This window comes from Macaca fascicularis, chromosome 13 (genome assembly GCF_037993035.2).
Source record: "Macaca fascicularis isolate 582-1 chromosome 13, T2T-MFA8v1.1".
Classification (NCBI taxonomy): domain Eukaryota; kingdom Metazoa; phylum Chordata; class Mammalia; order Primates; family Cercopithecidae; genus Macaca; species Macaca fascicularis.
This window is the reverse complement of record NC_088387.1, coordinates 112,702,273-112,729,194: the sequence shown is the minus strand read 5'-3', so window position 1 is coordinate 112,729,194 and position 26,922 is coordinate 112,702,273. Positions and strand designations below refer to the sequence as shown.

General features: G+C 49.4%; 1 protein-coding gene across 5 annotated transcripts in view; it reads left to right on the top strand.

The window, feature by feature from the left end:
* ASAP2 (ArfGAP with SH3 domain, ankyrin repeat and PH domain 2) overlaps positions 1-26,922 on the top strand; it is a 203,964-nt gene that overhangs the window by 163,599 nt on the left and 13,443 nt on the right. For 3 of the 5 annotated variants that reach the window (XM_005576597.3, XM_065527686.2, XM_045369819.3), the window contains 9 exons: positions 297-391; positions 6,679-6,868; positions 8,829-8,914; positions 10,886-11,001; positions 12,688-12,755; positions 17,146-17,259; positions 20,216-20,468; positions 23,003-23,137; positions 25,533-25,698. In XM_005576597.3, the coding sequence (XP_005576654.1) occupies positions 297-391; positions 6,679-6,868; positions 8,829-8,914; positions 10,886-11,001; positions 12,688-12,755; positions 17,146-17,259; positions 20,216-20,468; positions 23,003-23,137; positions 25,533-25,698 (1,223 nt within the window). The remainder of the gene's footprint in view (positions 1-296; positions 392-6,678; positions 6,869-8,828; positions 8,915-10,885; positions 11,002-12,687; positions 12,756-17,145; positions 17,260-20,215; positions 20,469-23,002; positions 23,138-25,532; positions 25,699-26,922) is intronic. The other 2 variants (XM_005576600.3, XM_065527687.2) reach the window with 1 other exon arrangement.

Below are 26,922 nucleotides of genomic sequence, written 5' to 3'. Positions count from 1 at the left end.
GGTAAGGATGGAAATTCACATTGGACCAAGTTACTGGTTCTCCCTCTCTCTATCTGTACTCTATCCAGAGCGCGTTTTATGACAATGCGCCTCTATGATAGGCATGCCGCTTCTTATCTTTAATTTTATGGGTACCTTTGGGCTTTGGGTTTTGTCCATCTTCATTAAAGGCAAACCACTTTATTGCTCTATTTCTTAGTGGCCATTAAATAAATCATCAGATGGCGATGGGTAAAGTGTAGCAGTAGAATGTATTAATAATTGAGTATCCTGAAATAGACTTTCATTTTTTGCAGCTTGCCAAGAATATTGGGAATGCAGGCTTTAATGAGATCATGGAATGTTGCCTACCAGCTGAGGACTCTGTCAAACCCAACCCAGGCAGTGACATGTAAGTATGGGACTGGTTATTCTCATATGCTGAGTAAAGATTTGCCTTTGCCTGAGCCCCGGGAGGCAGGGGAATAAGAAGTTTTAGGTGCATCAGTCCTTGCTTCTTTGGGGAATAAATCAGCCTGAGTTGGTCACTTTAACCTTTTAGGTGACCAAATGGAAATTTAGTCACTTTAACCTTTTGGGTGACCAAATAGAAATTTTTTTAGGTAGAAGCCAAAAGCAGGCAGGTTTCGCCGATGCTGTACGTGTGTGCATGGGGTGTGTAGAGAACCTCACTCGCCACTGGTGGGTGGAACACCCTGGACTTTTCACCTCTGCCGTTTGTCCTGTTGAATCACTTCCTCATCTTGGTCTCTGCTGCATAATCCTGAGCCACCGAGATGGCTGGTTGTGGTAGATACGTGGTTATGTAGCTGCCTCCTTGCCAGTGTCCTTGCATCCTTGCAAATGTGGAATGTTTTATTTCCTTCAAAAAGTATTTGTGTTATTGTTGATACAAAACTTGATGGAGAAGCTTTTTTTTTTTTTTCTGGAGATAGAGTTTCACTCTTGTTACCCAAGCTGGAGTGTAGTGGCACAATCTTGGCCCACTGCAACCTCCGCCTCCCAGGTTCAAGCGATTCTCCTGTCTCAGCCTCCCAAGTAGCTGTGATTACAGGCACTTGCCACCATACACGGCTAATTTTTATATTTTTAGCAGAGACGGAGTTTCACCATGTTGGCCAGGCTGGACTCGAACTCCTGACCTCAGGTGATCCACTCACCGAAGCCTCCCAAAGTGCTGGGATTACAGGCGTGAGGCACTGTGCCAGGCCAGTGGAGAAGCTTTTGTGTCTCTCGGTGCAAAGCTGACAACAGGGAATATTCTTGCCTGTCTTATCAGAGTGTCAGTGGCCACGTCACGCTAGTCTTCGAGAAGAGGTGGATAGGGAGACCAATGGGTTCGGGCAGTGGGTGTCCTGCCCGCCTTAGACTTCAGCTCTGTTTAGTATGATGGCTCTTATGTCTGTAGGGGGATGTGTGTGGTTTTGTTGCGATGCAAAGTGAAACAGACGGGAGAGAGACCACTGGGCCAGTTGACAGATCACCTGCATTTGAGTGGCGAGACTGGGTCACCATGTCCTGGAAGGACAAAGAAAAATGAAAAATGTGCGATAAGAAAAAATATTTAAAATTCATTTACAGAAACAGCATTTTCTGTGGAATAAGACTGAAACAGAATTAATGACATGAGTCTCCCCAAAGGACAGTGAGCAACAGTGAACAATGTCTTTAAGGCGGTTTCACAAAGGGCCGTTAGTGTAGGGGCCCTTTGTAAAGGCAGATCATTGAGATTTTTTTTTTTTTCCCTTCGAGATGGAGTCTCACCCTCTCGCCCAGGCTGGAGTGCAATGACGCGGTCTTGGCTCACTGCAACCTCTGCGTCCCGGGTTCAAGTGCTTCTCCCGCCTCAGCCTCCTGAGTAGCTGGGATTACAGGTGCATGCCACTACACCCAGCTAGCTAATTTTTTGTGTCTTTAGTGGAGACAGGGTTTCATCATGTTGGTCAGGCTGGTCTCAAACTCCTGACCTCATGATCTGCTCGCCTCGGCCTCCCCAAGTGCTGGGATTACAGGTGTGAGCCACCGTACCTGGCCTAGATTTTTTTTAACCATTTTGTGTGGTGCATCTTTGAGAAACGGAGATTGCAGGACCTGTATTCTTTTTGCGTTTTGCTAATGTGACTTGATACAGTGAAAGAGCCAGAACATTGCAAGGGAGTGAACAGGGACTGTGTCCATTACAGACTTTCAGGTATCAGGTATCTCAGGTGGGTGATCTGGCTGTTGTTGGATTAAAGTCAGTTTATGTTTGAATCCTGCAACAGATGTTTGTGGTGTAGCATTTCCTTGAGAATCGGATAACGTGTGGTTTTAGATGCCAGGCATGAGGCCTACAATGTGATCATCCTCTCTTGATGAGAATCTAAGTTTCAAATCTGTATTTTTACCCAAACCTAGAGAGGCAGTAGGGACATAGATATATCAGTCCTTATCTGAGCCACGGGACACAGGCAGATTATTTAACTTCTCTGAGCCTCAGCTCTGTAATATAACAAGGGAGTTAATGTCCCCCCCACCCCGCCCGCCACAGAGGCACTGGGGGAATGAGCTGGATGATGGGGTCAGACATGTGGTGCTTAGTTTTAGTGCCTAGTCAGCATTAGCTGCTCTGCTTGCTCTTCTTCCTGTGGGCGACAGAGGTCACATCTGTACCCCGCATTGATTCCATACACCCTGAAAATGAGGGTCCTCTCCAGTTAAGTTTCCATGGAGAGTTACTCGAGGTGAAGGAGCTCTTCCTGGGCTAGCCTGAGGGTCCTGCTTGGTGAAGGAGACGTCATGAATCCCGCATGACGAGGTCAGCTCCTGCTGTGCAGTTGACACCTGCTCTTTCCGCTGCTTCGTCTCACACTGACGGTACCAGCACCCTGTAATGCTATCGTATCGGTCAGTTCTGAACAAAGTGTGTGTCATTTCTTCCAAGCACCAGGGTACCTTATAAAAGCAGGGCATTTGGTTGTTCTGGAGCTAGGCGATTCTAAAAAATGAACACTATCAATGTGGAACCCTTCAGTATGAATGTGCTGCCTGCACTGTAGCCCCCTCCAGCCTTGGCACTGTTGAAAAGGAAATTTACATCCCCTATCCCCGGGCTTTTTTCAAAATGAGGGCGGATGACCTGTGTGATGGCGAAATGTCAGCTACTTCCATTCCTCCTCAGCTGAAATTACTTTCTTGGCTCTGTGCTCCTATAGCATTTGGCTCTATTTTAAAACATTTCATCCCACTTCATAGTATACTCAGGCATTTACATATATTTTTCTGATGAAGTACTTCTTACTCATTTTGGTTTTTCCCACCGTAATGTGTTGCTTATGGTGAACCAGTGAATATTTAATGAATCAGCAAGTCAAACAAGTACTCCCAGCTCTGTGCCTGCTTTAAATAAGCTAATATTTTACATCAGATGAAAAGGAATACACTGTTTCTAGCTTTGTCTCAGAACCGCACACCATCTGCAGATAAACCTGTTGAAGGGGAAACCAAGGACACCCTCTAGTGGCCTGTGAATTCCAAGATGGATCTTGGGGGTGTCAGGAACGTATAACTAGGGGAGGTGGAGCAGGAAAGACAGGCTTATATTTGCTCACAGGAGCCAAACTGTGTCTCCCTGTGACTTGGGACTGTTATACACACCCTGTCCTTCAGAAATGCAAGGAAAGCCCCTCCTCTGAACACCAAATGTATCATTATGTTCATTGTTTTTCTGCAAAAGCCTGTCATTAAAAAAAAGAGGGAGGGCTGGGTACAGTGGCTCATGCCTGTAATCCCAGCACTTTGGGAGGCTGAGGTGGGTGGATCATGAGGTCAGGAGATCGAGACCATCCTGGCTAACACGGTGAAACCCTGTCTGAAGGATCACATTAGCAAAGCAAACCTCCTTTACAAAACCAGGGGGCATGTGTAGAGTTAAACAGATCTGTGCCCATGTTTGTGTAGGAACTGCCTTCGGGGCCTCCAAGCCCTAGGCAGATGAGTAAATACATTGAAAAACAAGGAAGTCCACTTTCTCTCTACCCGCTTCCTGCAGAGGTCACAGTAATGATTGTCCCACAGTGATTATTGAAAAATGCATGAAACTGGACAACTGTCCAGTCTAACTGCCTGTCAGAAGAGGCATTTACATCATTAAATGGGCTGTCCACCATGACACTCACCAGGCCAGGAATGGAGCATCTCCCTGGGTGTCATACTGTGCTAGAGGCCCTGAGAGGAGAACCTCCGGGAATAAAGTGGGTCTTCCCTCGTTGTCCCACCAGCTGCCTGAGGAAACAAAATCTGGTTTCCCTCTATGGACTTCAGTGTACAGTAAATCCTCAGTGTTCAGAAACTCAAAGGTTTCTGGAAACCTGTGACTTTAAGCAGAATGCTGTATAGGAAACCAGTGTCACCCTGCGCCAATTGATGTAAAGCAGAGTTCAGTTCCTGCCACATATTTCTGATCATGAAAACATCACCAAACTTCTGAATAAAGACCCAGAACACTTCTGATATTAAACATTGAAATAAATATGAGCTATGCGTACATTTAGGAAAGATTCTGGCTACTGAGGGGGATAAAGAAAGATTCATAAAAACAAGTAAGATAATGATTCACCCACTTATTCCAGTTGAGTGTCACAGGTGGCCGGAGCGTGTACTGGCAGCTGAGGTCCAGGGTGAGAACAAGCCCTGAACAGGACCCCATCCCACTGTGGGATGCGGTCATACCCACATCCACACTCACTCGCAGTGGGGCCTTGGAGACACAGCAGTTAGCCCAGCGCACACAGCTTCAGGATGTCGGGGAGACCTGAGTGCCCAGAGAAAACCCAGGTAGACTCCACACAGTGACCCTGCCTGGGAATTGATTTTTTTCTTAACGTTATAACAAAATGATGTTATTCGAGGGCCCTGTTGTGCCTGCAGGTGGAGATGAAAACTCATGGCACTGTTGAGGGAATCCATTGAGACCACGTATCTCACACAGAAGTCACCCAGCACCGTAGTGAAGTGAGCTCAGTGCACGGGTTGGCGCTGTGTGGACGGAGAGCATGTGCTGGGGGAAGTTGGGGCATGCGCCTTAACCAAGGCCCTGTAGAGTGGGCAGAACTGGAGCTGGAGCAGGAGGGAGGCAGTGTGTTGGAAAGCGCCAGGGCACAAGTTCACTAGGTGCCCCTGGAAGTCCTTCTTGGGCTGTGAAGCACGCTGCCTGCTCAGGTGGAACGGGCACCATGGGACGTGATTTCCTCTCCAGCTGCCTCATACTGTTGCGTGTCCAGGAGCCACATGCACCCAAGGGCAAGCAGATTATGAGGCCTGGCAAACGCTGGCAAGAGACCTCTGCCTGCTTGGTTCTGTCTGGGTGCTGTGGGGGTAATGGCTTCTCATCTTAGGCTGGCCCATCTTCAAGGGACCCCAGGGTAGACAGGATCTACTCGCTGCCTCCAGTTGCATGTCCAGGGGGCTCAGACTCCCCTTCTGGGGGGCCAGTTGTTCCATGGGGATTTAGGGCAGGTACAGAAAAGTCAACAACTGCTCCTGGAGCCATGGCCCCTTGCTGTAGTCAGCTGAGTGACAGAGAGGCGATCCGGAGGGAACCATGCGGGGACTGCAGCTTGAAGGGGAGCAGCCACATGCGTCCTCAGATTGTAGGCAGTGCTGTGTTACAAAGGAATGCAACTGATCTGCCCCTGCCTGGCTCTTGCCTGATTCTCAAGATTCAAGGAGTCCCTGGGCAGTGACCCTCAACCTTCAGAACTGGGAATGTAAAATGCATATACTCTGTGATCAGTGAGCTGCTGTTTCTCTTGCTGTCCCTCTTGTAAGTTCACTGGGTCTTTCCAAGGCCCAAGACCCCCTGTATGTGCTGTAGGTGTGTTGACGCACCTATGTCTCGTGGTGCTACTGTGAGGATGTATTGTGTGCATTTTCACAAGTCAAACTTATAAGTCTAGAGAGATGAAATACTTGATCAAGTTCAAAGCAGCAGTGTGTGGTGGGAGTGGGATTTGAACTCAGGCTTCTTTGGCCCCCTTTTGTTCCTGCTTCTCTAGGCTCTTTGGATGGGGTGGAGGCTGAGCATGTTGCCACATAAAGGACATAAAGTAGAACACAAAAAGAGGACTGACATTTCATTTTGGTTCATCTGATAGTGCCTTTCATACCAGGCATGGTGCCTACAAAAGAGAGGTCGTAGTCCATGTCCCAGGGAGCTTATGGGCTTGTAGCTTATGGGCCTGTCTGGCAGTCAGGCAGGCAGGCCTTGATGGAGAGAATGTTGGGACAGAGGTTGGCCAGGGCTGCCTGGAGGGCGGGGGCAGGGTGGCCAGCCTTCTTGGAGGACGAAGCGCAGGGCATGCCTAGTGGAGGGACCTGGGTAAGAAGGGCGTGGAGGTGATGAGGGTGACAGTGAGGTCAGATCACAGAACTTAGGAGTGAGGGGAGGGAGACAAGATAGAGGGCGGTGGGCCAAGAGAACATGGGGGAGTTTTCCCCCTGGCCAGCTCCCATGAGGTCTCAGTGAAGACCTGTGCAGCCGTTGAACCACATGTTGGCCACTCGTGCTTTGCGTTTCGAGGCCAGCGCTGCTCACCAGGGAGGTGGCGCAGGAACCATTAACGTGGCCTTAGACGAAGGAATGCTGGATGGCGGGTAGAGGCCCTTCATGATTTGCAAGGCAATTATGTTTGGTTTCAGGAATGCAAGAAAGGACTACATCACAGCCAAGTACATTGAGAGGAGATATGCAAGGAAGAAGCACGCGGATAACGCGGCGAAGCTTCACAGCCTTTGTGAGGCCGTCAAAACGAGAGATATTTTTGGATTGCTCCAAGCTTATGCTGACGGTGTGGATCTTACGGAAAAAATCCCACTGGCCAACGGACATGTAAGAGTGTGGGTTGCTACTTTAAAAAAAAAAAAAAGGCCGGGCACAGTGGCTCATGCCTGGGATCCAGCACTTTAGGAGGCCAAGGCGGGAGGATCCTTTGAGCTCAGGAGTTTGAGACCAGCCTGGGCAACATAGGGAGGCTCCATCTCTACCAAAAAAAAAAAAGTAAAATTGGCCAGGCATAGTGGTGTACATTTGTAGTCCCAGCTACTCAGGAGGCTGGGTTGAGAGGATCACTCGAGCCTGGAAATTTGAAGCTGCAGTGAGCCATGATTGTGCCACTGGACTCCAGGGTAGACGACAGAGTGAAACCTTGTCTCAAAAAAAAAAAAACAAAAAAAACAAAAGAGGAAAACTGGGGCACCGTGGCAGATCAGTGGAATCAGCAATACTGACCAAAGCTGGGTAATTCTCCAGAGGAAGACAGCATGGATAGAGGTACTGCTTTAGAATAAACTAGGGGTTTTTCTTTTCAGTAGACAAATAATTTTATCTATATTTAGGGGGTATGGTGTGATGTTTGTGATCCATGTTTACATCATGGAATGATTAAATCAAGCTAGCTAACATATCCATTACCTCACATACTCATCCATTTTTAATGGAGAGCACATTTCAGATTGACTCAGTTTTGAAATAGACACTATGTAATTCTTACCTGGAGTCACCAGGCTGTGCATTCGGTCTCCAGGACTTATTCTCTTGTCTAAAACTTTAAACCCACCTCGTGGTTTATTCTTACACCAAAAATGTCATGCCAGCTCTGGAAAGAACGCCCATCCCCAGGTGGAGGAGAAGGCATCTCAGAAGCTAGGCAGCCTGAGAGGGACCCGTCATCTGCGAGCAGGTTTAACCTGAGCTTCATGCTAATGAGAGAAGCTCTCTGAGGGGGCGGTTCCCTGGAACCCACACCCCACCGCGCTCCCCCTCAGAGGGAATAGAGTAGGAGCCAGACCCCTTCTTTCCTGGGGGAGCTCTCTTGAGAGGGTGGGCATCCAGCTGGAGTGGGTTTGCAGTAACAAACCAGCACCCAAGTGGGGTGGCATGTGTCCGGATTCTGGTCCACAAATGCCCTGTAGATGCACATTTGGTCTCCTGGAACCTCAGGACCTCAGGACTGGGCTGGCTGCTTATCATCAACGATGCTTCACGGCTGCAGCATCTTTCTCCCGGTGACAGGCACGTCCATGCGGGCTCTGGGCTGGTCCTGCTCTCTCCCCAGCCCCAGGAAGAACTCATGCCCACCCATGCAGTATGGAGAGTGCCCAGCACTGAGCTGTGCTGCAGCCAGAGGGCCGAATAGGTGGGGCAGGAGGCCTGGGAGGCACCTCCCCTTGCCCTCACCTCCTGTCCTCTGAATCTGTCCTCCTCTGGTTCTCTCGCCCACCCACCTGCTGAAACAATCCTTGTTCATCTCTTCTCCCCCGCCGCCAGGTGTACTTTCAGAAAAGGTAGTGGAGTTGGGGAATCCCCAGTATGAGTTGGAGACAGCACAGTTATCAGCATTCGAAGCCTTGTGTGTAAGCGTAGAATGCAAAACTTTAAGCCTGCTTAAGAAACATATTTCTACTCAAGGAGCAGGTAAAGGGATTGGATTGTAGGTGGTCTGGGGGACCTTCCTGGATCCTTGGAACAGATTCTTGCCTGCAGGCAGGGATCTGCCTTGTGGTGCTGATGCAGGGATGGGGACAGGTCAATTGAGAGGACTTAGAAATGAAACCCCTGAACTTCCCATTTATTTCCCATGGAGTCAGGAGAAACAGGACCAATCTCCAAATTGCACATTCCCAAGGGCAAAGAGCTTGTGTAGAGATTAAAGAGACTCTGTCTAAGAGATAAGTTTCTCGAAGGGAAGGATAAAAGACTTTTGGAAGAGTTATACCCTATTTCACCGGTGGTGGACACAGAATTGAATGCTCCCGTTAGAATTCTGGAATGCCTTTGTTTGATTTTTCAGGAGCCAGATGAAACTGCCCTTCACCTTGCAGTCAGATCCGTGGATCGAACCTCTCTTCACATTGTAGACTTTTTAGTTCAGAACAGGTAGGTGTTCGGAAATTAAGGGAGGCACTCGTTTTCTCCTTGGTATTTCTGGGGAAGGAATCAGAAGCAGCTTCATCGCTTCTGATGTGTTGTCAAGAGAACCTTCCCAGGTCTAAACATGAATGATAGACAGAAAAAGTACGCCAGGTGTGAGGTACTCCATGGCAATCCTTTAAAAAAGCTCTAGAAACTCTTTTGTGGTAATTGCAGGGTCCAACTTCTAGTGTCTGATACTGAGGGAGACACCAAGTAGATATGGCTGCTGAACTTGGGGACCCCATGACCACCCTCTGTGCACAGGGGCAGTCCTCACCTCATCGTGTGAGCCAGGTCATCACACTGCCCAAGCAGAGTGTCCTGAGCAGTAGGGAGATAGGCAAGGAGGGGATCCACACATTAGCCATGATCTGAACCAGAGATTAGAAACCAGAGCACTGGATTATGGGTGTTTTGTTTGGGTTGAGAAGCTGTTTTTATGCTTTGATTAGAAATGACCTTTAGAGATGTGCACAGGTGGTTTACCACAGATCCGGGAGTCCGTGTGATTGGTGCATATTGCTTCAGTCCTGTGTTACCTGCCTGGCAGCTGAAGGCTGGACTTCAAGACCTCTCAACATGTATTTTCACTCCCTGATCATGGTTTGAGCCATGTGTGTACTGGAGGAGGAGGGGCTGTTAAAAGCCCCAGAAATTTGTTCCGAAGGAAATGGAAAATTCCAAAATGCAAAAGCCATGGGATAGTTTGCATTTTGTGTCCCCTGCTTTTTCCTCCCATTTCTGAGCAGAGGAGTGAAGAAATGGCCAGAAAGTAGAGGAGTGTGGGGCGGTCAGCCCCAAGACCTGCAGCTTCTTCCTGAGGAGCCTGAGTTCACTGGATTCATGGTGGAAGCTGCCCTGATGCCCTCTGTCTGAGTGCCAGCCTGGCTCCTAGAACGCAGCAAGGGTTCCATAAACATTTGGTTGATAGCTGCGTGATGCCGCTCCCTCCATGCACATTTTCAGGGGGCAGGAGAAGGAAAGTCCCAGTTTCTTTTTTTCAGAGTGGAAGGAGGACAAAAGTGGGGGAGAATTCTGAAAATGAAGCTCCCCCCTATGCCCCCAATTTGGTGAAAAAGAAGCTCCTTTTTTTATATTGAAAACATAACTGGCTTCCTTCTGATGGAAGCAGCAGGTGCCACTTCCTGAGGTCGCCCTTCTGTCCCCACTTTGTGCAGGGGCACACAGCTCCCTGCCCCTCCTCAGAATGTGGCAGTGGCCATGCTTGCTAGGGTGGAGGGCCTGTGCCATGTCTGCCAAGCCTGAGCACCTTTTTTGGATGACCTGGTCTTGTGATATGTTGGAAGAACTTTTGAAAAGCTCGAGATTCCCCTTGAGCCTGTTTTCAGAGGTGTTTCCAGGGCAAACAGGCTGAGGAGCCTGGGGAAAGTGACTTTGGGCAAGTCACTAGGCTTTGGGAAAGTGACTTTTCCCTTTCCTGGAGGGAATATCAAATAATGATAGAGAAAAGCTCAGCCCCCATCCTCCCATAGGACAGGATGGGTGAGTCACACAGGCATCCAGAGGCCCTGCGTCCAGCACAGCTGGCCAGCCTAGCACGGCAGCCTCTGGGCACAGCCGGGGGGACGTGAGAAGGATGCTGGGCTCCGGGTTCACCCAGGTGGTGCACTGCCTCTGCTTTGGCCCCACATGCTCAGCAGCAGCAGGAATGAGGGATGCCCCCTTCCCCTTTTGACCTTTTCTGCCATCATCGTGTTATTTCCTTGATGACCTTCTGCTAAGGCTTCTCCACACAGGCAGGGACGGTGCCAGGTCCCACCACCTTGGGAATGATTTAGGGAAACTGTTCACTCAGGGACTGTCTCAGGGACTGTCTGCCTCTCCTGTGCACGTGCCCCAGGCTCCCTGCTGGGCAGTCCTTATCCTCTGGCCTGTGACACACTATGCTTTCTCTCTGTTCCTGTGCTTGGGCAGTGGGAACCTGGATAAACAGACAGGGAAAGGCAGCACGGCCCTGCACTACTGCTGCCTGACCGACAATGCCGAGTGCCTCAAGTTGCTCCTGCGAGGGAAGGCCTCCATCGAGATAGGTGAGTGGGCCCGGGCCCCCGGGGGTGGGCTCAGCTGCACCCTGGCCTCTGCCTCCTCTCTGCCACCCAAGCCCGGCTCTTGGAAACAGGGCTAACCCTGTGGGCTCTTGTTAGTGCCAAGGAGAAGGAGAACCTACCACTAACGAGAAAGGGCCTCTCCCTGCCTGTTCCACGAGGCTGCATTCACCATCTGTTACTTAGACTTTGGGAGCATTTATAGGCATTTTACAGATCATAAGATAAGCAAAGGGTGGGTCTTGCAGCTCTCACGAATGCCAGGTGAATTTGGACAAGGTTGGGGAATTTTGACCTGTTCACATACCCTGAGCCTATTCACCCCCACCTGAGGCCACACTTGGCCCCTTTCTTGGCTCTGGGTTTGATGGATTATAGGGGGAGATGCTGTTTACTGCTCTGTCCTTTCATTTGCACCACTGCTTCCTCCATGAAGGGCCCTGGTTGTTACTTGGCCCCAGTCCCTTCCTCTGTGGAGGACCCCGGCATGCCAACAGCCAAGGCACAGTTGTGCCTTGAGAGCATCCAGTTGTTACCCCTCAGGAGGAAGTATTTTTGAAGAACTATTAAAGAGGAAAGAATAGAAAAAAGACACACATCTGCCTGAGAGCCGTGCTTATCATTAGAAAACTAATAATCAGACCTCGTTGACTGAGGCTTATTTAGAAAAAGTGTAGACTGGGTGCAGTGGCTCACACCTGTAATCCCAGCACTTTGTGAGTCCGAGGCGGGTGGATCATGAAGTCAAGAGATCAAGACCATCTGGCCAACATGGTGAAACCCCGTCTCTACTAAAAATACAAAAATTGGCTGGGCGTGGTGTCATGCGCCTATTGGCCCAGCTACTTGGGAGGCTGAGGCAGGAGAATTGCTTGAACCCGGGAGGTGGAGGTTGCAGTGAGCTGAGATTGCGCCATTGCACTCCAGCCTGGTGACAGAGCCAGACTCTGTCTCAAAAAAAAAAAAAGTATATACTTTCAAGGTTATAGACTGCTTGAGAGAAGGTATAAAACTTTATTATATTCCAGTGCATGGAACTAGGTTAGCAGTGCTTTTCGTTAGAGGTTTATGATGAATCGCTTTATTCAATGACTTACAGTTTGGATGTGGATTTTAATTAGGTGGCTTCCTCAACAGTTTCAGTGTTTGTTTTTGGGTTTGTTTGTTTGTTTTTTCTTTTTAAGACAGAGTCTTACTCTGTCACCAAGGCTAGAGTGCAGTGGCGTGATCTCGGCTCACTGCACCCACAGGCTCCTGAGTAGCTGAAACCACAGACGCACCACCATGCCTGGCTAATCTTTATATTTTTAGTAGAGATGGGGTTTCACCATGTTGGCCAGAATGGTCTCCAACTCCTGACCTCAAATGATCCACCCACCTCTGCCTCCCAAAGTGCTGGGATTACAGACATGAGCCACTGTGCCTGGCCAGTTTTAGTTTTTTGATTAGTTCAAACTTTGTCTTTTAAAGTTTTACCTTCTGTATTTAGCTGCAGTTCTATACAATTACAAGATACATTCAGCCTCAACTAGGTCAAACTCACTGTGGATTTCATTAACCAGGCCCAATGTAATTTAGTGCTGCCTTTCTGTTCCTTTTAAAAATGTCCTGGATGTCATACCTTTGCTGGGTTTTGCCTTAACGCCTCCTTTGCTCGCCCTTGACTTTTAGCAAACGAGTCAGGAGAGACTCCGCTGGACATTGCCAAGCGCCTCAAGCACGAGCACTGTGAGGAGCTGGTGAGTCTCCCGCCACAAGGACGGGGTGGGGCACCTGTCACGGGACAGGGAGCCAAGCCCGTCCTCCTTGGGCAGGGTTTGCTGTGAACCAGTGTCCTGAGCAGAGCTCAGCGTTTCTGGTGGGATGAGCCCAGAATCAGCCTGCCTTGGAGAAAGCATGCTAGGGAGTATATAGGGAAACCTAGGGGGACCCACCCCCTCGTAGTGAGACTTGGGGTGTGAGTCAGTGTTTGCTGGTTGGCCGTGTTGGTAACATCACTGATGTGGTGGGACAACTGGAGCAGAGGCCCAAGGCCGCCACAAGGGCCTGTTCTCGGGCCTCCATAAGCTGTTTACTTTGCTGGACATCAAGGCCAACCTCCTTTCTTTGTTCCTCAGCCCCAGATCGTGTGGGTTGCTCGACACTATCTTTTCCTGTTCAGTGTAGACCGTGTAGACAGTAGAAAGAGCCCACCAGGCCAGGCAGCACTGGCCTTGCCGTGGGCTCCTCCACTTGGCTTTGGAAGGAAACTCTCCTAGGCTGTTTCCTTATTTCTAAAGTGCGGTCAGTTACACCAGTACATACAGTCGTGAGAATTATTATCAAATGCTGTAATGCAGTTGGCACACGGCACTCAGTAAATAGAACTATTAAGGCTGAGCACAGTGACTCAGGCCTGTAATCCCAAAGCTTTGGGAGGCTGAGGCAGGGGATGATGGCTGCTTGAGGCCAGGAATTCGAGACCAGCCCTGCAACATAGTGAGACTATCTTTGCAGATGGGTAAAAAAATTAGCAAGGCATGGTGGAGCATGCCTGTAGCCCCAGTTACCCAGGAGGCTAAGGTAGGAGGATCACTTTGAGACCAGGAGTTCAAAGCTACAGTGAGCCATAATGGCGCCACTGCACTCCTGCCTGGGCAACAGACCAAAACGCCATCTCCACAAAAAAGTTTCAAATTAGCTGGGTGTGGTGGTGTGCACCTGTAGTCCCAGCTGCTTGGGAAGCTGAGGTGGGAGAATCGACTTGAGCTCAGGAGTTCAAGGCTACAGTGAGCCATGATTATGCCAATGTGCACCAGGCTGGGGGAGAAAAAAAAAAGAACTATTAAAAATAAATACTATACAAGTGTAAGATAAGTAACAGGTCCTCTTTCTAAGCACTGTACATCCACTAGCTCATTTAATTTGTTTTTTGTTTTGTTTTGTTTTTTGTTTTGTTTTTGAAATGGAGTCTTACTCTGTCGCCCAGGCTGGAGTGCAGTGACGTGATCTCGGTTCACTGCAACCTCCGCCTCCCAGGTTAAGCAATTCTTCTGCTTCAACCTCCCGAGTAACTGGGATTACAGGTAACTGCCACCACGCCCAGCTAATTTTTGTATTTTTAATAGATACGGGATTTCACCATGTTGGTCAGGCTGGTCTTGAACTCCTGATCTTAAGCAGTCTACCTGCCTTGGCCTCCCGAAGTGCTGGGATTATAGGCGTGAGCCACTGCACCTGACCTAGCTCATTTAATCTTCATAACTACCTTACAAATTAGTTTCTGCCGTTGTCCTCATTTTGCAGATAAGGAAACAGGCACAGAAAAGTTAAGCGACTTGCCCAGGGTCATGTAGCTACTATCTGGTTATGAGGGAAATTAAGCCCTGAGGTTCTAAGACACCCATAGTGTGTAATGAATTAACTTCTCTTCTGCACATGTAGAATGGAACTAGCTATCTACCTTCCTTGAGAGAACTGAGAAAATAGCCACTCAGATCATTTTCTACAGCGTTTAATTCTCTCATCCTGCTTGAAAAGGCTGGGTTTACAGTGAATGAGCACATTCATTCTCCTGGGGTTGAGCTTTCTCCCATATGGAATGTGGATACTTGCAGGCTGATCAGCATCCTTTAGATCTCAAATATCCTTTGCCTGTTGTTTTGGGGAAAGCTCTCTAGCCCTGTTTTTTCTCTATGCTTACACTGTTGTCACAACGAGCAATACAGAAGCAGACTGCTGTGACCAGAGGTGTGGGGCTCCCCCCACCCTACACCAAGTGTAGTCATCTGACAGGTTTGTCTTGCCTGCTGCATAAACCCAATTCACAAGACAGTGTTATTGCAATAGAGAAAGAGTTGAATTATGGCAAGCTGGCTGAGCAGTGGAAGGATAGGAGTTATTACTCAACTGTGTCCCTGCAAAGGCTCAGAGGTGAGGGTTTTTCAGGGATAGTTGGATGGGCAAGGGGGCTAGGAAATGGGTGCTGCTGATTGGTTGGGAGTGAAATCATACAAGTGTGAGAAACAGCCCTTGGCCACTGCATATCATCTCAGTGGGGGCCACGGGACTGGTTGAGTCATGCATGAGTCAGGTTCGGTGGAGTCAGTTGGTCACCAGGATGCAAAAGTCTGAAAAAATATCTCAAAAGATCAATCTTAGGATATGTTATCTATAGGATCAGTTGGGGAAGTCACAAATATCGTGGCCTCAGGTGCAGTAAACAATTTTTTTTTAAAAGACAGTGTCTCTCTGTTGCCCAGGTTGGAGTGCAATGGTGCGCTCATAGACAGCCTCAAACTCCTGAGCTTAAGCCATCCTCTCACCTCAGCCTCCCGAGTAGCTGAGATTACTGATGCATGCCACCACGCCTGGCTAAATAAGTTTTTAAATTTTTTGTAGTGGTGGGGTCTCGCTATGTTGCCTGGGCTGGTCTCAAACTCCTGGCTCAAGCAGTCCTCCTGCCTCGGCCTCCCAAAATGCTGGGATTACAGGTGTGAGCCACTCCACTGGATGGTAAACAATTACATTAGTAGAGAGGCAAGCTGCACCTACATTTTAGCAGAATTCAGACCCCTCCCATAATCCTCATCTTGAGGCCTTTCATTAGTCTTCCAAAGGCACTTTCAAGCTGCCTAACAAGAACAGAGTTTTCTTGTTTTCACATGCACACATATGTTTATTGCGGCACTCTTCACAATTGCAAAGACTTGGAACCAATCCAGATGTCCATCAGTGACAGACTGGTTTAAGAAAATGTGGCACATATACACCATGCAATACTATGCAGCCATAAAAAAGGATGAGTTCATGTCCTCTGTAGGGACATGGATGCAGCTGGAAACCATCATTCTGAGCAAATTATCGCAAGGACAGAAAACCAAACACCGCATGTTCTCACTCATAGGTGAGAATTGAACAGTGAGAACACTTGGACACAGGGTGGGGAACATCACACAGTGGGGCCTGTCGTGGGGTGGGGGAATGGGGAAGGGATAGCATTAGGAGATATACCTAATGTAAATGACAGTTAATGGGTGCAGCATAGGAACATGGCACATGGATACATATGTAACAAACCTGCACGTTGTGCACATGTACCCTAGAACTTAAAGTATAATAAAAAAATTGAGTCAGTTTTAGGGAGGGACTATTACCATCCTTGTTTCAAACTTACACCACAAACTAAATTCTTCCCATGGTTAGCTTGGTCTGTGCCCAGGAGTAAGGGAGGACAGCCAGCCTGTGAGGCCAGAAGCAAGATGGAGTCAGCCATGCTAGACTTTTATCACAACCATGTTCTTGAAAAGGCGGTTTCACAAGCAGCAGACACCAGCTGGCTGTCCTCCAGTTCAATTAGACATTGTCTACCTGAGGTAGTGTCAGATCCCACAGACTGGGGGCTCAGTCCCCAAGACTGTCTCCCAACCCAGACACTAGTCGGAAATCAACCTCCAGAACTTCTGACCGACCGGCTTCAAGTGGGGGTTCCCACAGCCCCCTCTTTGGGTTCGAATAATTTGCTGGAGTGGCCCATAGAACTCAAGGAGACACTTGTGTTTACTGGTTTATTATAAAGCATACAGATAGAGAGGCGCGTAGGGCAAGGTGTGGGGGAAGGGACGCGGAGGTTCCATCCCCTCCCCGGGCACCACCCTCCAAGACCCTCTGTGAAGCTCAAGAACCAGTCCTTTTGGAGTTTTATGGAAGCTTCATGATGTCAGCATCTCTTCCCCCAGGGTATATGGTGAGACCCTCTCTGGGGAGGGTCTTAAGACCCACAGTCAGAAAAGTGGTGGAAGATTAGAGTCCTGCCTTGGGGCAGGAGAAGTTCAAAGAGATTCTGTCTCCTGAGGCCTAACACCCCACGTTATAACCAAAGACTGCAGCAAGAGCTTTGAGAGTTACAAGCCAGGAACTGTGGCTAAAAACTAATACAGTTTACAAAGCCTTTGCTGGGACATACCAGCTTTGAGTTTCAAGGTTACCCTGTGAATTAGGCAGAGGGGCGGGGGCTTTACCTGAGACCCAGAGATTTCCATGAATTTGCCTTGGACTACAAGGCAGGCCTCCTGTTTGCACACCTCAGTGGGTCCAGGTGCATGGCCGAGTGTATGAGCAGCAGCACTGACCATCCCTCTGTTCTCTCAGCTGACCCAAGCCTTATCTGGAAGATTTAATTCTCACGTTCATGTTGAATATGAATGGCGACTACTCCACGAAGACCTGGATGAAAGTGATGACGACATGGATGAGAAATTGCAGGTCAGTGCCAGGTTGCTAACCATTAAGAGTTTTGATCAGCTTCATCCAGAATAATGTGGGTCCTAATCTATAATTAAGGCAGAAAGCTGTTTTATAGAAATGAAAATGTAGCTTGCTTTTTGCTTTCATTAATCTCAGTAGGCTCTTGGTTTTACCCTTCCCATTACCATCTCCCGTCTCCCAGCTCCTGCACCCATTAATTTAAAGGAATGGCTAATTATGTACTTACAGGCAGCCTTTTGCTACAAAGGAAAGGGGTGTGGGGGGGAGGGGGCGGGGGGGTTGATTCCAGTGGGTTTAGAGGAAACTCCCTTGCGATGGAGTCACGTCATAAAGACCAGATTTCTCCCAGTCTAGGTGATCACATTCTCCTGGTTGATCTTAAAAAACATCAACTGAAATCATCAGACGACCTGTAGAGCTCACTGGGTCCAACCCTTTCATTTATCAGTTTGGGATATTGAAGCCTCAAGAGAAAAGTTGACTTGGCCAAAGTGAAGCAGCTATTTAGAGGCAGCCTTGGGACTGCACAAAGGCTCTTGCCTCCTCCTCCAGCTCCCTTTTTACCATACTCACTGCTTCACACACGGGGGGTGATGCCCAGGAAGGTTGCTGCCTTCACGCAGGACTCGGAGCTGAGAGTCAGACTTAGGTCGTCTGACCCAAAGCCCTGACTCCTAGCTGTGACCCACTTCCATCTGTCCTTCAGCATGGTACTTCGAGGCGTGCCTGGAATGTGCTCTGTGCTGAATTAGTGGCAAATGCTACATTAAACACATTTTCATGGTTTGGCCTTTTTTTTTTTTTTTTTAATTTTCTGTAATGCATTAATGTTCTGATGTGTATTGAGGATATCTAATTAGATAGATGGACGGATAGGTCAGTAGGTAACCAGAAGGCATTTCTGAAACCTGTTGGATTGTCTTTGCTCATAGAGTTAACATCCATACTTACTGCTTCCTAGAATACAGAATAAGAAATTACTTCACTGAGTTAGGTACAAAACAGTGTCAAAGCAAGAAGAGTCGACTGATTTCATACTTAACCTGCCTTAAAAGTTGGAAGCAGTCTGCCCCAGTGTGCCTCTTCATCAAGCAATCGGACGCCATGTTCCCGTTTTATGAGCAATGATGAAGCAGGTTGCATGGTCCAAGGAAAAGCACAAGAGCAGAGGCTGGTGTGGAGTCCTAAGACTCATCCACACTGCTCACCTGATTCTCAGCAGACAGCAGCAGGGACTGTTTATCCTTTCACCCGTGGGCTTTGCAATTTAGAAATATGTGTGAAGAACCACTGGGTGCTTAGTTCTGCACACCTGAGCTGGGTTTGAAGCGTTGGTTTGTCCCGAACCTAGAATGGGTTGGTGGTCATGTGAGGGAGAGGCAGGGCTGCCGCCGTTCACACTGAGCACCTGATAGGCACCTGGCATTGTGCTAGAAAAGCACTCGCCATATCCAGAGAACAGGTGAGAATGTGGTCAGCAAGGTGAGTCATTTGCTCACCATCATATGTAGTTTAATGAAGCTGGCATTTGAAATAGAAGTTAGATCTAAGTTACCTGAGTCATTATTCCATGCATTCACTTCCAAGAAAGCGCATGACCAGCTGGGCGCAGTGGCTCACACCTGTGATCCCAGCACTTTGGGAGGCTGAGGCAGGCGGATCACGAGGTCAGGAGATTGAGACCATCCTGGCTAACATGGTGAAACCCTGTCTCTACTAAAAATATTAAAAAATTAGCCGGGCGTGGTAGGGGGGCGCCTGTAGTCCCAGCTGCTTGGGAGGCTGAGGCAGGAGAATGGCATGAACCTGGGAGGCAGAGCTTGCAGTGAGCCGACATTGCGCCACTGCACTCCAGCCTGGGCCACAGAGTGAGACTCTCTTCAAAAAAAAAAAAAAAAAAAAAAAGCACGTTACCTTCAGCGGGAGCAGGGGTGGCCAAATTGTTAAAGGGCCTGATAGTAAATATTTTAGGCTCTGTGGGCCTAAAGTGTCACAGTCCATGTTATAATTACTTAGCTCTGCCAGGATGGCTCAAAAGCAGCCTTAGTATCTAAATGACAGGACATGGCTATGTTCCAATAAAATTTTACCGACAAAAAACAGGTGGCAGCCCATAGGCCACTGTTTGTTAACCCTGATTTGGAGGAATCTCAGGAGCTCCTGTTCATATGGGAAGAAAGCACTGATTTCTGCTGAATGAGCCATATAGCTGTTGGAGATTGAGTGCCGCGGGCTGGCCAGAGCTGGCTACCCTGTGGGGTAACATAAGAAGGCATGTTTAGGAAGGGGAACTTCAGGAAAAATGCTGACTTAGGTTGAGATAACTTCGGCTGATAAGATAAATAGCTTATATTTTAAATCCATCACAGAATGGAGAATTTTAACTTGTAATTCACAGCTTTTTTGGTGTGTGTGTGTATATACTAGTCTGTTCTTACACTGCTATAAAGAAATACCTGAGACTGGGTAATTTAGAAAGAGGTTTAATTCACTCACACTTCCACATGGCTGGGAGGCCTCAGGAAACATACAGTCACGGCAGAAGGGGAAGCAGGCACCTCTTCACAGGGTGGCAGGAGAAAGAGCAAGTGACAGCCTTATCAAACCGTTAGGTCTTGTGGGAGCTCACTATCACAAGAACAGCAGGGAGGAACCACTGCCACGATCTAGTCACCTTCTTCTCACGACACGTGAAGATTACAATTCAAGATGAGATTTGGGTGGGGACACAAAGCCAAACCATATCAATGTGTGTTTCCTTCACGAGACACAAGGAGTGAGTTTTCACTCTTACAGCTCTCATGCAACTTGTGGCTCCCAGGCAACAGATGAGAGCTCAAATGGTACCAAGCCCAGCAGAGCTGGTGTCAGTGACGTTTTCAGCCCTGTGTTGAATGTCATCACCAGGAGCATCATTTCTGTCTCACGCCTCTGCCCTGATGTTCTCCTGCAGCCCAGTCCCAACCGGCGAGAAGACCGGCCCATCAGCTTCTACCAGCTGGGCTCCAACCAGCTTCAGTCTAACGCTGTATCTTTGGCAAGAGATGCTGCAAACCTTGCCAAGGACAAGCAGAGGGCTTTCATGCCCAGCATCTTGCAGAATGAGACCTATGGAGCCATCCTGAGTGGCAGCCCACCTCCCGCCCAGCCGGCAGCCCCCAGCACCACCAGCGCCCCGCCTCTTCCTCCACGGAATGTTGGCAAAGGTATGACGCTGTCAGTCATCCCTGTGAATTTATAGAGGGTCTTGTTTTGTGGTTTGGGCAGTTTGCAGCTGCCCTGCCTCCAACTCAGTGACCTTTGGGCTCTTCTGTTTTGTAGTTATTTTCTGTTTGCTTCCTAAAGGGATTCCATCATTCTTATCAGGCCAGATGGTGGTAGAGTCTCTTGATTTGACTCTGATTCTGGGCAGAGTTGTGGCATCTGCCTGGCTTGGGTAACATGGGAACTCCCCCAGGGCAGCCTGAGGTGGCCACCTGAACTCCCAGGGCTGGGCCGAAAGACACACTCCTGCAGGTCTGCCCTCCGCGACCTTCTGTTTACCTTCCTCCACTCTCCCTCCCAGGCCTTCGTTCTTTCCTTTTTATTTCTCTTCTGCCTTCATCTGGTCTAGTTCATGGCCCCTGCGATTACTTCTTACCAGTGATCCCCATAAAATGAAGGATAAAATGCTACTGATTTGGGGAACAGTGCTTGGCCTAATTCTAAAATACAAAACCAGCCCTGTGGTCCTACCAGTGTCTTAGGGCAAAAAGCTTGCTCTTCTTACCTCAGCTATAACCTGGAGGGTTTGACTCAACAGGTGACACTTTCTGTTTCTGGAAATACGTAAACCAAAGCTCCCAAAAGTTAAGTAATTTGTCCTTCCTGAAGAGCAGCTGGCTATGGTGCTCCTTGAAGGCAGGTCTGGCGAGTGACCTGCTCAGCTCTGGGCTGAGCTCCAGTCATCACTGTGGCCTTCAGAGAGTTTCCCACATGAAGGGGGCTGCTGAGGCTTTGATGGGAGGAGGGAGGCCCAGGAAGGACGAGAGTCTGCACAGAGCATGTATCCAGGCGCTGTGACCGCTGTGAGCCGCTGATGGAGTGGAGCCCACGCCCCCGAATACATCCCGAACTGTCCTTATGCGGTAGCTGCTAGCTGGGCAAGGTGGGTTGGTGCGTGAGGGTGGCTGAGGCCAGGAGACCTGGCCCAGGGCTGAGCAGACAGCTGCAACTTTGTGCTGCACATACACTCACCTGTGTGGCTGGGCCCGTCTTCCCTGCTGTCCTGGGTGTCTCTCAGACCCTTACATGGCTCTGCCCCTGTCACTCAGGGAGGCCCAGAGAAGTGACAGTGAACCTGTCGTGTGAGTCACTGAGTCATACCCCCAAGAACAAACCTGCTGAGAGCAGGCCTTTCCCCCAGGCAGGCCCAGAAGCCAGCTGCTTGCTGTCCCCACACACCCTACATCCCAGACCGCATCCATCCCTGGTTTGATGAGGATGTCCCTGAGCACGGAAGGCAGCTACAAGGTGAAGCCACACAGTCGCACCTCCTTCCTGTCAAACCCCGAGGATGGCTGGTCAGGGCCCAGGGTGGGTGCGGCTTTCTTCCCGCCTCTCCCAGATCCTGCGGGCAGGCATGAATTTTCTACAGCCCACAATCAAGATGACTTTGATCATCCTCCTTCTCAGCAGTGGCTTTTGCTGGCTGTGTATGTCATGCGAGGAAAGATTTGATTTTGTTCCACTGGGTCATGGAGGGGTAAACTCTTAATCTCCTGGTTTCTCGAAGTCTTGGAATTCGAGGGTTTTGATTTTTTCCCCCTTTTATTTTTGCCATTCCTGTCCCTAGCTTCATTTCTTCCAGTGATGTAGGTCATACCCCTTACCTGCTGTCTCCCCCATTCTCTGTGTGGCCCACACATGGTCTTGGGTAGAATTCTCACATGCAACTAAATAGCAAAGGGTTGACAGTGCAGCCTTGCACTTGGGGCAGACCTGGCTCCCCATGGGAGGAGCTCGAAGGCTTCCTCTGGACCCAGTGGCTTGGCCCATTTCTAGGCCCAGCCTTTGCCCTACGGGCTGTGCACAGCCTCCAACATGGAGTCACACCTGGCACCTGGGCCCCGTGCACCTAAGCTTGCAGGTTTGTCAGGCAGAAGAAGGGCTTGTGACCTGGGAAATGCCATCTCTTTTGTGGGTCACCTGAACCTGATTGGTGTCATCTGTGTCTGCTTCCAGCCAGAAATATGTTTGCGGGAGGGAGGGAGAGAGAGCCCCTCCTCTAGGGTCTGATTTGCACTCTGCCCTCCACCTGTGCCAGCTGGGCACATGGTACTCCTCTTCACATGGTGGTGACTCCCACGGCCCATGGGAAGGACTCGATGGGAGGGTGGAGAGGAGCAGAAGTTCCAGAAGCTCCAAGTGCAGTGTTCGCAAGAGAGCATTGTGGCTGTTTATTTCCTTCTTCAAATGATACTGATATTTGAGAAATACACTCAGGAATTTTTAAATTTCATGGATTGAGAAAACCAGCTGAGAACAGTCCTTGAAGCGTCTTTGGTTTAGTGGGTATCGGTGTCTATCTTCCACATGCCAGAGACAGGAGTAAAAGAGTTGAGGGTTCTAGGTAGAAGGGTCATACTGACCATTTCATAAGGGGGAGGATCAATAACGCAGTGTTCTGTTTCTGTTTTTGTTCTGTGTGTGCACGTGTATGTGTGCATGCATGCGTCTGTGTGCATGCGTGTGGGTTCAGTTCAGACAGCCTCCTCTGCTAACACCCTGTGGAAGACAAACTCTGTAAGTGTGGACGGTGGAAGCCGGCAGCGATCTTCGTCAGATCCGCCAGCTGTCCATCCACCGCTGCCCCCTCTTCGCGTGACATCTACCAGTACGTTTTTTTCCTTTTTCCTTTCTTGCTTGTGGGCTTTGTAGATCTGGATGGCGGGGGGTGCTCTATGGAGCCACACAGCCGCCGGCACAGACACATGCCAAGTGCCCCGTGTTGTATGGCCCCCTGTGGCTCCTGTGCAGGGCTCCCAGCTCCCCCGGCCTCCTCCATCACAGCTGCAAACCCCTGCCTGTCCCCACACTGCACCACCAAGTAGCTTCCTCACTGCCTTCCTCTGTCTCCCAAAGCATTTCAGCAACATTTCCTCCTTTACCCAGTACCCCAGAGTTTCTTTTTCCTTGGGCTATTTGGTGATCTTCAATATTTTGGGACAGTCACTTGGATTAGAATCTGGCTTTTTGTTTTTCTTTTCTTTTCTTTTTCTTTTTTTTTTTTTTTTTGAGACAGAGTCTCACTCCATCACCCAGACTGGAGTGCAATGGCACAATCTTGGCTCGCTGCAACCTCCACCTCCCGTGTTCAAGAGATTCTCCTGCCTCAGCCTCCCAAGTAGCTGGTATTACAGGAGCCTGCCACCATGCCCAGCTAATTTTTGTGTGTGTGTGTGTATTTTTAGTAGAGACAGAATTTTGCCATGTTGGCCAGCCTAGTCTCAAACTTCTGATCTCAGGTGATCCACCTGCCTCAGCCTCCCAAAGTGCTGGGATTACAGGCGTGAGCCACCATGCCCAGCCTTGTTTTTCTTTGTCCCCTAGGCTGGAGTGCAGTGGCACAATCATGGCTCACTGCAGCCTCCAACTCCTGGGCTCAAGCGATCCTCTTGCCTTAGCCTCCTGAGCAGCTGGGATTATTGGTGCAAGTGCAGTGGCACAGTCATGGCTCACTGCAGCCTCCAACTCCTGGGCTCAAGCGATCCTCCTGCCTTAGCCTCCTGAGTAGCTGGCATTATTGGTGCAAGCCACCATGCCCAGCTAATTTTTGTATTTTTTTGTAGAGACAGGGTTTTGCTATGTTGCCCAGGCTCAAATTCCTGGGCTCAAGTGACCCACCTGCCTCGTCCTCCCAAAGTACTGGGATTACAGGTGTGGGCCACCACGCCCAGCCTGACATGTTTTCTTTAATGCCAACATGTGGTTGAAAGTCCTGAAACCCTTGGTGAGAGAAGCAAGAGGAGGTTTTTAGGAAGAAGTTTTTCTCCAGTGTGCAGAACTAGAGCATCTTTTTTCACTGGATCAGTGAAACGAGCCCTGGATGCTGTCCCGCCTCCTACTGCAGCAGCCCTGGAGTGGGGAGTCCAGCATCTCTGGGCTTCGCTGCTTCCAGAGCATGAGAATTCCTGAGCCGAGGTGCCCGTGACTTCCTTAGAATAAGTTAAAATTAAAAGCAGCCCAGCCCCAGCTAGAGTCAGTGCCATGTGTGCATGTGCTGGCGGCAGAGCCGGGAGCAGTGGATCTGGGAGGGTCTTCAAAGGTTTCCGAGACGAACACACAGAAGGCTAGGCCCACCTTCCTGCCTCTCCATCTGGTGGCCCTGGGACTGCATGTGTGTGCTAGAGTCAGCCTTTTGACTTTTCCTTTAAATTGGAAAGAGGAAACAATAATGAAAAAAGGAAGATCGTAAGTTGGATCCCTTCATTTTTCCCCACCCCACGTTTCTCTTTGTTTAGCTGAAGGCCTCATTCTTCCTGGCTTTTCCTGGCAGAGGGAAACCCAGCGCCTTATACGTTCTTTCCTGGCAGAGGCCACCCATCCTGAGGCCCAGGATGATAAGCCTGACATTGAGAGAGCGCTTAACACCCATCGGGGGAGGAGAGACAGAGGAAGGAGAATTGGGCTCACAGCCTCCCTCCAGGTCTTACCAACTCTGCCACCCTTGACAAGAGCTCTTCCCCTCTGTGGGCCTCAGCCTCCTCGTCTGTAAAACATAGACACTAATAAAGCTCTGCACCCACCCACTCTGCAGACTGAGGAGCCGTTACTAAGTTAGTAGCACCCATCTCTCCTCAGATCCACCCTGCCCAGCAGCCCGATGAAGTGGGTAGGGCCTCATCCCTTTGGCCACAGGTCAGTCGATGTGCAAAGCAGGCCCTGCTTCCCCAGGCAGAGCTGAGGGCCCCGGCCTCCTGCGGTTGGGTCTTAGAGTCGAGGGCAGGAAACTGCTGGCTTTCCCACATGGAGTTCTAGCTGAGAAAATACTCACTCACGGGCTAAGAGAAAAATTGTCATCCTAACTTTAGGCTCGCAGCTTCCTTATTAGTTTGGAAAGGACTCCCTGCAAATAGTTTTCTGAAAACCGGCAAGGAAATAGCAGCAGGTTTTTCCTTAGGAAATAGCAATAGAAAAATGAAGCCCTTCTTAGAAAAGCCTCCAGTGAGGAGGCCTGAGTGGGAAGCCTTGCAGCTGACCCTCTGCACGTCTGTCCTTTTCCTCCACAGATCCCCTGACCCCCACACCGCCCCCTCCTGTTGCCAAGACACCTAGCGTGTTGGAAGCCTTGAGCCAGCCGAGCAAGCCTACTCCGCCTGGGATCTCGCAGAGCAGGCCCCCACCTCTGCCCCCACAGCCGCCCAGCCGCCTCCCGCAGAAGAAGCCTGCGCCGGGGTAAGCCACCCCCAGCCAGCTCGGCCATCTGTGCTCCTGTCCTCTGACCTCACCTGCTAAGGGGTCTGGATGAACGTTTGCAATCCCCAGGGTTCCTACTTCAGCGTGGGTGCCACATAACTAATTCATCAGGTCTGAAGGGTCTTAAAAATAACTTGAGGATTTTTAGACTGTAAAAATGTCTTACAAATGTACATTTTAAGTCCACAGAGTGAATTTAGACGAAGTGTCCTCAACACACAAGGCCTCTGGGTTCTATTTGCAGCTCACCCCCCAGGTGGTCTCTGTTTCTGTTTTCTTTCTATTTTCCCAAGGTTGTTTTGAACACATAGACCCTCTGTGGTGTGAGGCATGAATTTCCCACAAACAAGGACATTGTCCTACATAACACAATACCACCTGCAAAGTCAGGAAATTAACATGGATGTAGAAACAGCACCCAATCCTTAGACCCAGTTCAAGCCTAGGTGTTTGTCCAAATAAGCCGTTTGTTGCAGATGGGTCCAGTTAGTGGCTTTTTTTTTTTTTCTTTTTTTTTTTGTGAGACGGAGTCTAGCTCTGTCGCCCAGGCTGGAGTGCAGTGGCATGATCTAGGCTCACTGCAAGCTCTGCCTCCCAGGTTCTTGCCATTCTCCTACCTCAGACTCCTGAGTAGCTGGGACTACAGGTGCCCGCCAACACACTTGGCTAATTTTTTGTATTTTTAGTAGAGACAGGGTTTCACTGTGTTAGCCAGGATGGTCTCAATCTCCTGACCTTGTGACCCACCCGCCTCGGCCTCCCAAAGTGTTGGGATTACAGGCGTGAGCCACCGCACCCAGCCCGTTTGTGGCTCTTAATCTGGATCTTTATGGTGGGAAATGGTTCCTTTTAGTGGAAATGATATTTAGAGGCTAAGTTCTGGGGGCTAGGTGGAGAGTCACTGCTCCCACACAGGCCCTCTGAGCTGTCAGAACTTGGAAATATGAACACATGTACATGGATACATACATACACCATTTATCTCTCTGTTCTGTGTCTTTCTGTATTGAAATCCATGAGTTCACACTGACATCTCTAATTTCAGTTGTTCTAGTAACCACACCAAACTGACAGACATGAGGCACGGCCATTTTATTCTGCTGACAGATTGTCAGGAATTTGGATGGCACTGTGGGGTCTTTGTCTTTGCTCCACAGTATCTAGAGCCTTTGCTGAAAGGACTCAAAGCCTGGGGGTGGCTGG